This window comes from Balearica regulorum, chromosome 11, assembly GCF_011004875.1.
Source record: "Balearica regulorum gibbericeps isolate bBalReg1 chromosome 11, bBalReg1.pri, whole genome shotgun sequence".
NCBI lineage: Eukaryota > Metazoa > Chordata > Aves > Gruiformes > Gruidae > Balearica > Balearica regulorum.
This window is the reverse complement of record NC_046194.1, coordinates 16,217,929-16,230,632: the sequence shown is the minus strand read 5'-3', so window position 1 is coordinate 16,230,632 and position 12,704 is coordinate 16,217,929. Positions and strand designations below refer to the sequence as shown.

Here is a 12,704-nt window from a genome sequence, read left to right as displayed (position 1 = left end):
TGCAGAATCAGCAAGGAAGGAAAGCATCCACTACAGTGTGAGCTACACAGGCTTTGAAGAGAAGGACAAGCTATGCAAAAATAGGTAACATCCTAGCATCCACTGGTTCAAGATCTCACCAGAAACAATCACTAAAAAAATCACTGTGGATGGATGGTGGTGAATGGCAGATGAATGCCACTGACAGAGCAGTGGGTCAAAAGATTCACTTCCAGTCCCTTCCCCACCCACCCTCTGTTTCCAAACTTGAGATCCACCACAGCAGGCAAAGCAAACCCCTTTACCTCTCTGAGTGTATCTACACACAGTAAAGATGTGTTATCTTTTCCTCTACGGAGACACAACTCAGAGGCCAGGCCCAGGGACCTCAGGAGTCATGTGCTAACTGCACTAAATGCCTCTGTACTTCCACTTCAACATATTTGCTGTGTGTTTCCCAACACTCCTTTAGCCAGACCTATCTAGTTAGACGGTGACTTCTTCAGGATAGCAATCAACTCGCACTGCACATTCATGAAGTGCAGCAGGATCTGATCTTGTTCTTTGGGTATTGCTGCAATGAAGAGCAGACAGTACACGAAAAGGTAAGCACTACAGAGGGTGGTATCTGGACACTTAGTGGTACAACCTCTAGGAAGGTTAAATACTCCGTTGCAACACAAGGAACCTGTGGATACTGCCACACATAGTATTCTGTGATGTTAAACCTTTTTATTTGCACAAAAGGAATATGCAGGGTATTCTGGGGAGGAAAATCCATCAACACCAACATCAAGAATTTTATCCAAAAGCTCTTTTTTTGCTAAAGAATAAGTAGCTTAAATTTGCACTGAGTCTCAAAAGCCTAGTTTATGTAGATTTTTTTTTCCTGGGGAAATATTAAGAACAGATTGTATTTTTCAAAGACTAAGTGATGGCTTTATACTGATTTCCTAGTGCTAGGAATGCACATGAGAAAAAGAAGAGTCAGTCGACAACCATATCAAAGTACTCCTGGCACGGATACTTCCAATACCTCATTTTCTGCATTTCATATTGTTATCAGACTTGGCACCAGCCCTTGTTAATTCTGCAAAAGCCAGGATAACAGGCAAGAGGACTTCCCTTACGATGCAAAGCCTCACCTGTTCATCACAGCAGTCTGGAGCACACTGGCTTCCACAAACACAGCAATTCATCTTACTGGTCAGTCAATCTGTACAGTAATCTTTGAGGCTGAGCAAACTGCTGAATTTGAACTGGGAGAAAACTGTCTTGGCAGAATTCAGGGAGACAAGACAAAATAAATTACTGTTTTACCGGTCAATCAGTTCACACATTATATCCACATGCAGATGGCATCAACTGAACTTGTGCTTATGTAATCAGCTAGGTTATTGCATTGCTCCATCTTTAACTGAATAAAACTGTAGCAAATTAATCCTGTTGCTGTGCAGAATTACCTGCTGTGAACAATTACCCGTTCACTCTTTGAACAAAGTCCATAAAAAGCACACAAAAGTTGTTTATCCCATCAAATTGCAATTTGGACCATGCAGCTAGAGCACAACTAACCTGAGGTAGAAAGTTCACAAGCCACTCAGCTCTGCTTCCAAATTAATCCCTTTCATAAGCTTGATATAATGCAAACATGGCTTTTTGGCATGGGCAGGCTTCTTGAAGAGCTGCATCACATTTTCCCAGGTGCTAAGATTTCCTCACCAAAAGGCTCAATGTAGTTTTCTTTCAGAGCTGGAAAAGTGAAAGCCTGGATCACACTGACAATGCTACTCAGTGTACCTAAATGTTCTTAAGTTTTGTAATATGCTAAAATAAAACTACATTTGAATGCAGAGTTGGACTGTTTTGAATTTAATAAGCATAGGACAACACAGAAACATGCCACTGTTTTAGTGGTGTTAATTACTCCTTCCAAGACCCACGACAAATAGCTATCTGGTTAAGAACTGTCTGTAAAATTGGAAACTTTTTTCCCCCTGGCATTACTGTTTTCATGCCTCAAATATCAGAGAAGACAGCACTAACAATTTTGAAAATTCACGGGCACAATCCCCACCAAGTGGTATAAAAACCTTGTCGCTTGCTACAAAGCTCAATGTAATCTTACCTAGGGATCACAACAGCTGTCACACTGTAGAAAATATTTGCTCCCATCAAAAGCACTTGGCAAATAGCTAGGAGAGGTAAAGAGGGAAAAGTGCTAAAAAGAGTGAGGAACTTGCTGCTGCTTGCAAAAGTATAATGGTTAGAAATAAATGCTAGTTAGAAATAAAGGAATTTGCTTAATGTAACAGACCAGTCTGTCATTACCATGAAGAGAGGTGCCATCATAATTTTATATCAAATGTAAAAACCAAGTAATGATCCAGTTTTCATGTAGTAAACCAGCTGCTATTCTAGATTATTTCTAATAACCCTGTTGAAGCCACTAAGTATTAAGGCAAACAGAGGACCTCCTATTAAACACGCGGCGCACAGAACTCAATACCCACCCAGCAAGACTCAGGAATGTTGGGTTAAACCTGCAGATGATGAGCTATAGCCCCTCCACATTTAAACCCAGCTATCTGCGCGTAACACGCAAACAGTTATCAAAACAGTTCAAAACACACAAATCATCAGAATCACCTTTGGTTTTGATTTTTTTGGTGAGAGTATCCTTTACACTGGGAGAAAAAGAATGCTGTATTGGAGACATACCACAAGCTTCTAAAGGAAACTGCTCTATCATAATGCTTCAGATTAAAAATCATCCAATGCTTGTTTATTCTATGGCAATTGTTCTAGGGAAAGGCTAAAACTGCGCTAAGGCTGAGAGCAAAGGAGGTTCTGTCTTCCCTATCAGACACAAAACCACCTAGATATCAAAGACTCATTCCCTTGAAATGAGCTGTATGAAGCATTCCAGCTGTGCAGCTAAACTTCGGTACTTCCACTTGATCTCCAACGTCAGCAGAGCCATTTTAATGAGTCAAGCAAGAGAAACTCTGCATCTTGAGGATGAAAACCTGCAAAGGTATTAAACGGCTCCTCAGTAGTGCCCGCAGCATGGGCCCACACCCACAGCAGTTTTTGTTCTTTGACTGCTGTTACTCTCACTCATAAATCATCCTTCAATTAAAACCAGCTTTGATAACACACCCCCTGTGCCTATGCCCTGGGCCATTTACACTAAAACTATTAAACCATGCTGTATCATGTGCCAACTATAAGCATCAACAGCTTTTTTCCAGGGCTATGAGTAGTTTGCACTATTGTAAATGCACAGTTGCAACCGAGCACCTACCACTCCTAGAAACACCAGGCACCCACGGGGAATCATCGTGGCCAGAACGTGCCATCCAAAGCCGGTAGGACAAAGAGGGTTGTGAAACGTGACCGCAAACTCAGTCCCAGGCATTCAGCTGGAGTCACCACTAGTTAACTAGTCCAATTTCCAAACCCTTCTCCCTGGTCATCCTTCACCACAAAGCCTCCTAGTCAGTATCCCTTGGCTCTGCCTCTCAGTTCCAGAACGCGAACCGGGATAAAAGCACCTAAAACCCCCTGCTTTCTACAGAAATCCCCACTCACTTCCCCCATACTGTTTCTTAACATTTTAGGCTCAAACAGCACTCAAATCCCAAGAGTTTACCTCCGTCTCTTCTCTTAAACTATACTTCAGCATTGTTACACAGCACTGATTCAGTTCTCCTAACAAAGAGATTCAAGCTGTATCCCACCACCTCAGAAATTCAACATTAGCATGTCTTCAGATAAGACAATGACTGGGGGGGCCCAAGCTATACAGTATTTCCTTGTTGCAAGCCCCGTTCAAGTACAAGAGAGCCTCTCCTTGCAGGGAAACAGCAAGCCCTGTTTCCTGTGAACTTGAGTGTGTCTTCCTTAAACCAACGGTTGATTAGAGCTAATGAAACAGTAGAGTGGTAGTTGCTCTTTGGTATTTTTAAAGTATTATTTACACTCCAAGGGCTTGATCCTGCCCTAAGAGATGACTCAGAGCCAGTAACAATGCTGGTTTGTACAAGACAAAGCTGAATAGCTGAATGTGTGCCCCAGATCGCAAGCTGCAATCCTGTCAGCCTATGAACAACTTTAATTGGAAGTTAAAAATGGAATTGGCTTGCTATTTTGTATGATTTACATTTAATATTTCAGATCAATGGCTCTACATAATCCCCTGGAGAACAGTGGAATAAACACTTCTGAACAAAAACATATGGTGCCTCAGTCATCATATAGCGAGCTGTGCCAGCACACTCCAGTCCTCGCCCTACCCCATCTGCACCCCACCTTCCCCAAGTCACTCCTTTGCTTCACAGGACCCCTTCCTCCCCATCCCATGGGCTGCAGCCCACCTAAACTTCAAGTCCTACCCATATTATGTTATTTTGTACTAATACACATGTGGCTTAGTTCACTGTTTTAAGGGCCCTCTCCTTCCCCATCTCTTACTCATCTGAACTACTCATCAACACTACCCCTGCCTGAGGCTCTGAGCACACCCTGTCCAGTTGCGTGGGCTATCAGAACCCTAAGCACAGTTTATTTAACTACAATAACTGTGCAGCAGTCTAAAACCCATCAAAACTGCGATAACATCAAACATTTTACTGTTCACGAGCGCACTGAGAACTTACTTTTTTCAGCGAGCACCACAACCTCCCCTCTCCCATCGTGGGAATCGGGTAGAAAAGCCTGCCCTCTAGTTTGTCATGCTGTATTAGCAGCCTGGCAAAATTACAACCATTAACTTTGTATCAGGTCAATAGTGTCCAACAACCACCACTGTAAAAATTACACAGGAGGCTGGAGTTTCTGAGGGGTTAGTTTGGGTTTTTACAGGGTTTCTGTTTGCTTTTTAATGTTAAGCGAGTTATTACTAGGCCCTCTCAGACAGCAAAAAACTGGTAGGTAGTATTTGGTTTTGTGTCAAATAAACTGCAAAGACTGTTTAAAGTTCACATACATTAATCTATGTTAGGGTATGACAAACAATTCCTGTTAACAACATGATAACCAACATGACCATTTTCTCTGGAGACTTCCTACTTGGTGCTAGCAATTAACAGATGGATTAAGTCAGGCAATTAAGTCAGGCATCCCTAACCACAAACCAAACCTGATCACCTGCACACTTTCATAGGCTGGCTACCCACCACAATGTTCTGCAGGCATTTAAAAAACACTATAGAGATGAGAAGAAGGACAGAAGAAGAAAACTAAACTAGTTCTAAGAAGTCACTGAGATTTTCCACTTTCTCAATTCCCCCCACTGCCTTTACTATTTATCATTTTGGAAAATATTCCAGAAAATTTCTGCTACGATCTCAGTCTCAAGATACCTGCTCACTGCTAGATACAATTGCTTGCTTTAACTGAACTGCCTAATTGCCAACCTACGCAAACACATGATGGACCACTAAGTGAAAGGCAGTTGTGAAGTACTAAATTGCAGTCTGCTTTTGCAGACCAAGTTTTCCCAATTTTGTCTTTTTAACAACAGTTGTCTCAAATCCATTCCTAGTCATAAAATGAACAAACTTACAGTACCACTTTAAAACACATCACCACTTTATAGAAAATAAAACCCAAAGCAACAAGAATATTGATCACTCCACAACTTTGATCAGTACTGTATTATTTAAACTCTAGAAGAATCACAATAGCCATTAAACAATTAAAAATTGCCATAAGAATTAGCTTTGGCATTACACAGGAACATCAGATACACGCAAGGGAACACTCAACCTAAAGAGAACACAACAAAGCTCTTGAAATAATAAATCTTAGTATTGGTAAGGCACAATAGGAGTCCCAGTAGGATATCTACTCCACGTACACTCCATGTTGCATGGCTGCAGTTTCTGGTTTTGAGCTCCCTTACCATGGTGTAATTCCACCGCTTGACTGTTTTCATTGCACCACTTACCTGAGTGCTTGTTTCAACTTCCAAGCATAGGCAACATAAAACCCAGTACCTGACTGTTACTATGCAGAGACTCATGTGTTGCCTCTTCTCAAGAACATCGTGGATCAAAGCATTATCTTCAAAGAAGATCTTCCTTCGGATGGATTAATGCTCAGCTCATTACCCCAACTTTTCAGTTTTGTAACTAAACAATTACAATAAACAATTATTTCCCTATTATTCCTAGGAAATTAACTTAGTGTCTAGGGATCCTGGTATGTGAAACATAAAATAGATATAGCACAAGACCCAGCTAGTAAAGCATGACAGCTATGTTCCCATTTATTCTCCACTATAAACGGAGTAAAAACACAAAAAAACCCCCCACAACAAACAAAAAAAGCTACTGAACAGTGCTATAGCTGATCTATTTGTTGTAAGCTGTGCTATACATGAGCAGTATTAAAGAGATCATTCAAAAACTGTTCAGCACAAGTGCTTGTTTACCGGATCTTGTATTGGGGGGCAGTTCCCCTATTAGAAGGCAGTATTCTACAACGTACAGTTCATATACTGGAGAACAGGAAGCCAATATGCCAACGTACAAACTAAATTTGTACTTCAAGTACTATGTACCATTCTCCAGTTCGCTGGCAGTAACCTGACAATGGCTTCTGGATGAAAAAAGCTGACGTTTCAGAAACAAAATGTAAAAATTGATTTGCATTAAGGTGATGTGGTGCATATGCTTGCGCACGCCTGGGACTGGGGTGGAGATGAGAGAACAAGACCTGGGAACACATTCCTCCAGCCACTGGGCACAGATAACTGATTTTTGTCTCATTCATGGATGTTTTACCATGGACAAATGTACCACCAAAACCAATCCAAGCTCTATATTAAGCAAATGACTTCCAAAAAACGCTCAACTAATACAACAAACTGGAAATCTCAAGTTAACAGAAAGACCTCAAGCACAACAGCTTAACAGCAATCAGCAGCGTTAGGAAAGTTGTATGCATTGCACCTTAGGGAAAATGTTTTATCTACAGACTGAAAGCTAGCTAACAGCAGCACAACAGTGAAATGAAATTCAGGTTATCCTACAACACAAATATCTCACTATGTGGTTTGACTACAGCAAGTTTCTACACACAACCAAGAAAAAAAGAAAACAATCAACATATTCTATAATTTCCCAGGGTACAAGTTAGTATGTATGAAGAGAAGAAAATTTTCCATGTGATCACTCTTGTGTTCTGCTTCATAAAGGACATTTTACAGATGGCTACAGCTTGTTTTTGCTTGCTAGTTTCTCTACTAACCATTAGAGTGGCTTATAGCTGTTACTGATACTACTTTACCACAGGAAATCCAACTATATCCTTTAGCAATTATCAAGGAGATACATAAAAGTAAAGACATATAAAAAAGTACACGATGCCATTTCCTTTGCATCCTCAAGATTAACTGCAGAAGAGTGGAAAGATGAGCAATGCAGTAAATACGACAATCTTCCCGAAAGGAAATTAAAGATTGAATTTTACACGGTAATAAAAAATTACATCTGAAAACAAAAAATTCTTTGTATTTCACATTAGAAAGACATTACCTGAGTTTCTAACCAATTCTATTTCTGCAATTACATCTAACCTCAGAAATATTTATGTCTATCCCACAACACTGGTTTCGTCTGGGATAGAGTTAATTTTCTTCATAGCAGTTAGTATGAGGCTATGGTTTGGACTTGTGCTGAAAACAGTGTTGATAATATAGAGATGTTTTTGTTATTGCTGAGCAGTGCTGACACAGAGTCGAGGCCTTTTCTGCTCCTCACCCCACCCCACCAGCGAGTGGGCTGGGGGAGCACAAGAAGTTGGGAGGGGACACAGCCAGGACAGCTGACCCCAACTGATGAAAGGGATATACCATACTGTATGTTGTCATAGTCAGCAATAAAAAGCTGGGGGAAGAAGGGGTGGACGTTCGGATTGATGGGTGTTTTGTCTTCCCAAGTCACCATTACGTATAATGGAGCCCTGCTTTCCTGGAGATGACTGAATACCTGCCTGCTGACAGGAAGTGGGGAATGAATTCCTTGTTCTGCTCTGCTTGTGCACGTGACTTCTGCTTTACGTATTAAACTGTCTTCATCTCAACCCACGAGTTTTCTCACTTCTAGCCTTCCGATTCTCTCCCCCATCCTGCCACGAGGAGAGTGAGCGAGCGGCTGTGTAGGGCTTAATTACCAGCTGGGGTTAAACCACAATACCCGTAAATCGGGAAACTATCCACAGCGACGTGAAATCCCATCTTTTCCACTGCAGTTGGACAGTGAGTAATGTAGCTTTTTTAACTAGCAATTTAATTACAAGAAAATATAATGCTTGCTTCATGCCAATATTATGTTCAGAGCAAGCCAGAAAAATACTAGGAATGGCAAAAATAGCTACAGGATTTTTGAAAAAAACATGTAATTATTTCATTCTAATTCCAGGTGAAGACCTCCTCAGCTCAACCTAGCAGAGGCTGGCTAAAGAACAACTTCCATCAGCATTACAGAAAACACTGGTACACATTCAAGACGAGGACAAATCTTATTCTAACCAGAGTTGAGGCATTAGCCTCATAGTTGTACATGTGTAGTATACATTTTGAAGAACGCTTTTCATTCAGCTCACAAAAAATAGATTTACAGTCTGTAGGCATCAGACGATGATCTTCATTCTAGTCCTGTTTGCCTTCCCGCCATTGTCGAGAACCTTCATTCCATGCTACATATACAAAGAGAGCAAGTACCACATGAACAGTAACTACAGCAACTATGGCAGCATAAAAATAGCTGTCTCTGTCGGACATTCCTAAGGTACCTGAGAAAATAAAGAGAGTAAAGAATATTAGTTATTAGGAACACTGAAACAGCAAATCACAATTCTTCCTAAAGACCAAAGTTACATTTACTCCTGTATCAAAAGACTGAGCTCAGAAAGATTCACAGGAAGGAATTCACCCTGATAACTACAGACCTTTTAATTGCTTCTCGAATAAAGCAACACTGCAATTATTCAATATTTAAGAAAAATAGCTTAGTTTTGAAGTCAACACCTTAGAGTTCTGTAACATTCACTTTTTCTGTTACTACTGTCCAGCACCAAATAAACTTCAACATCCTTTTTTCATAAGTGTAACTCTCTTTGTGGGGCAGGAAACAGGAAAATGGAGGGGAGGAGGGGATAATAATATAATTTATTTGCCACTATAACAGGATAAAACAGTGCAACAACAATGACATTTAGAGGACTTCTACCTTCTATATTTAGACCATAAACCAGTAATTCCTCACCAATTAAGACACATGAACGCATCTCACATGAAATAAGCCTTCAAGTATCAGCAGACCAAATACCAAAATATCATTTCACTCATTTAAAAAACCCCAAAACAACCAAACAGACCCCACACATTACACCACACCAAAAATACCACCCTCCAAACGCAAACCAAATCCTGTTTGTGCTGACAGATCTTGCCATTAACTGCCACAGCAAAGTTAAGGCTCAGCTTGCTACATCTCAGGTTAAAAAAACCCAACCATGCTAAAAAGAATCTTGCAAGTTACTTAACAAGCTTTCAGCTTGAGCCTTCAGAACTACATACGGTAGCACACAGCAAGGGAGAATCATCTTGGAACAACTCAGTTATATATTCACAAACTACTCTTAAAAGCAGCTGCTTTCTCCTTCCCTCCTCCCTGCTTTTGAAGGAGATACTTTCCTCCTGCAGTATTAGGAAGTTACTAAAGCCTTGCACAATCAAGGATAGAACATGGCTGGTTATTAGCAGTTTGACAGAACTGCTCCAAATACACAGCTAAAATCTCATTTGGGGTTTGGTTTTTTTCCCCTTTCAAATTACAAGAAATCTCTGTAAGCAACCACATTCAATATCTGAAACTGGATATATGACTTAACCTGGTTTATACTTAGAAATGCAGGTATGTTTTAAAAATAAACCCAGTAAACAACATTATTCTGTCTTGAATACACAATTAGTTTGCAACACCTGCAGGAAACATGCTCCTGATGATTCTGATAAAAGTCTGCTGTAGGGTGGTGTTAGATACCCTTTAGGTGAGGGAAATGATGCAGCTGTGTACCACATAAACCACTGTGTAACAAACAGCAAATATCAGATTGCAGACCACACTGCAGGGAAGGATGCATCGACCATTTATACAATTTTCTGTTCTAATGAGACATTAGAAGGCCTTTAGTCTGCATAAGGAAACAAATATTCAAAACAGGAAGGAGAACAAAGATGCTATTAGAGGACTGTGCTTTTCCTCTTTTTTTGTAATAGTAATGCTAATTGGCAGAAACAGAATTACCTTCAAATATATAAGCCTTTGATGAAAAATATAGCCCAACAGGTAATGTGATCATTAGAGCTGTGAAGAATAGAAGTGTTCTTAAAGTTGATGTTAATGAACCCTCATTTCTGAAATAAATGAGAAAAGTTACACATAGAAGAAAGTCACAATATACATGCCTACAACAGGACAAGAACTTGTCCCAAACAGAAGCCAGTTATTTTTCAAGAATTGAGTACACATATCATTTGGAAGCGATAAAGACTTTGAATATGCATTTGTTGGCTGCAACACAAAAATCACAGTATTCAAAACAACGTAATGATTCTGGCAAAGCTCACAAACAAGATTAAAAAGAGTATTTTGATTTTTCTGTTATTGCTTTGCAAGCATAGGTTTGCATTAATACATTTATCAGTGTATTATTACATAATTATTAAATATCTAATATTAGATACACACGCACTTGTCATATGACAGTATTCTGCATTAAAACTTGCCAAGTTCCCTCTTTCTTTTTGAAAAAATAACTACAAGTCTAGGAAGATGACAAATTCTACAGGCTAGGAAACAGAGGGAAGTAGGCAGAATGACTTTAGCAGCTTACTATTAGAAGTGAAGTTCCTTTTTATTAGGTATCGTTCCTCTAGTTAAAATAATTTCTGTTTCCACTGAGAAAGTTGGAATAACTGTAGCAATAATCAGAACACAGAGCCAATACACCAAAACATTAGTAACTTTTTTGCCTTCACAGACCTAAACGTAGATGACCTTGAGCAAGAGAATCACAATGAAGTGTTATGTACTTGGTAAGGTCTCCCTGAACTTGGCCTGCTAGAACAGGTTTTGTATTTACAAGTCACTACACAAGGCCACAAGGCTTGTTTTTGTGTGTACTTCCAGCAGTTTTCACTCACTCTGCTTGGCTGACTGCATTATTTTATGCGGAAGTAAGCATGTAAGCCAAGCAATACCCTTCTGACTTTCAAAGACTACCAGATTCAATAGCATGTGTCTTTAAGTCTTTGAAACACAAATATGCATAAAAAGCAATTCAAGTCAGAGATACATGATTCTTAAAACTCCCAGGCACCTCCACAGCAATTTTCATATAAACAGTTTCAAAAAGTTTTACCAAGATATATTTGTGCCATAATATATTGCTTGAAATCACATTTTATCTTTGACATTTCTTTGGAAAAATAAGTGGAAGTGGGGAAAAAAAAAAATCTCATCCACTGACAGTCATCAAAAGACAGTTACGTGCAGCCAAGCACAGCTCTGACACTAAAACCAACAGCACTGTCTACTGATCATGTACTGCCATACATTTAGGTAGCATATTAAGTAGCTTAAAAAAAAAAAAAAAAAGACATTCAGAATCTTGTCCTTCACTAGAGTTTGCCTCAAAGTGTGTCGGGGTGGAAAGCATAACCCCATTCAAACTTTCCCTATGTAAACTAGAAACTATCCTCTATTTAAAATCTACCCATAGAAGAATATGACCTTCAGCTTATTACCAAAATAAAAAGCTCCACTGTTGACAAATACTTTTCTTACACTGACATACCTTGACCGCTTCCCTACGCAGCAAACCCAAATACCGGCGCATAAGCTCAGCCCGAACAGGGAGCTGCAGACCAGCGGCACGCTCGGGTTTGGGGTTGCCCAGGGTTACGCAGCACAGCCAAGCCAAACCCGAGGCCTCCTTGGCTCCTCCAGGCCCAGGCTGCCGCTCCCCCTGTCTCGCCAAAGGCGCAGGACGGGCAGACACTCTTCCCCGGGAGCCGCCGGGGGCTGCGCCCCCCCTGCCGCCACCCCGGGCTGGTGGTACCGGGAGCGGTGCCCGCCCGCCGCGGCCTAGCAGACACCCCTTCCCTCGGCCAGGCTGCGGCCCACCTCCAGGCCCTGCCACCCCACAGGGGTACCTGTCCCTCCCGTCGCCAGGCCCGGCCCTTCCCCTCCCCGGGACTTACTGCCTGAAGTCGGGCACGGGCACCGCGCTCAGCGCCGCCTCGTTGTAACGCTCCATCACCGCCGCCAGCCCCCCAGCGCCCCGCTCCACCGAAGCTTCTGGGTTGCCGGAAGCCCGCCGGAGGGGAGAGCGCATGCGCAGGGCGGCAGCGCCGCGCGCCGCCGTCTCCATAGCAACCGCGGGGCTGTCGCGGCCTAGCTGCGGGCGGAGGGCGCCGGGCCCGGCTGGGGCTGAGGGAGTGGAGGGGTGGCGGGCGGCGGCCATCGCCTCTTGGGCTGCGGCCGTGCTGTCTGCTGTGCTCGGACAGTGTTGTCTCTCTACAGGGGAAACTACCCCAGGCAGGCTGACCGCGGCCTTGAAACGGCAGCGCAATCTGTGCCGCCTGGAGTGCTTTCCTTGAGGGAGATGGCAAGTGTCTGTGCATAGCGAAACTGCAGCGGAGCACACCG

General features: G+C 41.8%; 1 protein-coding gene across 1 annotated transcript; it reads right to left on the bottom strand.

Annotated features, from left to right (window-relative positions):
* Window positions 1-8,489: 8,489 nt before the first annotated feature.
* On the bottom strand, window positions 8,490-12,410 carry VMA21 (vacuolar ATPase assembly factor VMA21). Its single transcript, XM_075763486.1, has 3 exons — window positions 12,257-12,410; window positions 10,299-10,408; window positions 8,490-8,781 (listed from the first exon to the last, which is right to left on the bottom strand). The coding sequence occupies exons 1-3, from the start codon at window positions 12,388-12,390 to the stop codon at window positions 8,639-8,641; spliced, it is 387 nt and encodes a 128-aa protein (XP_075619601.1). The 5' UTR covers window positions 12,391-12,410; the 3' UTR covers window positions 8,490-8,638.
* Window positions 12,411-12,704: the final 294 nt, after the last annotated feature.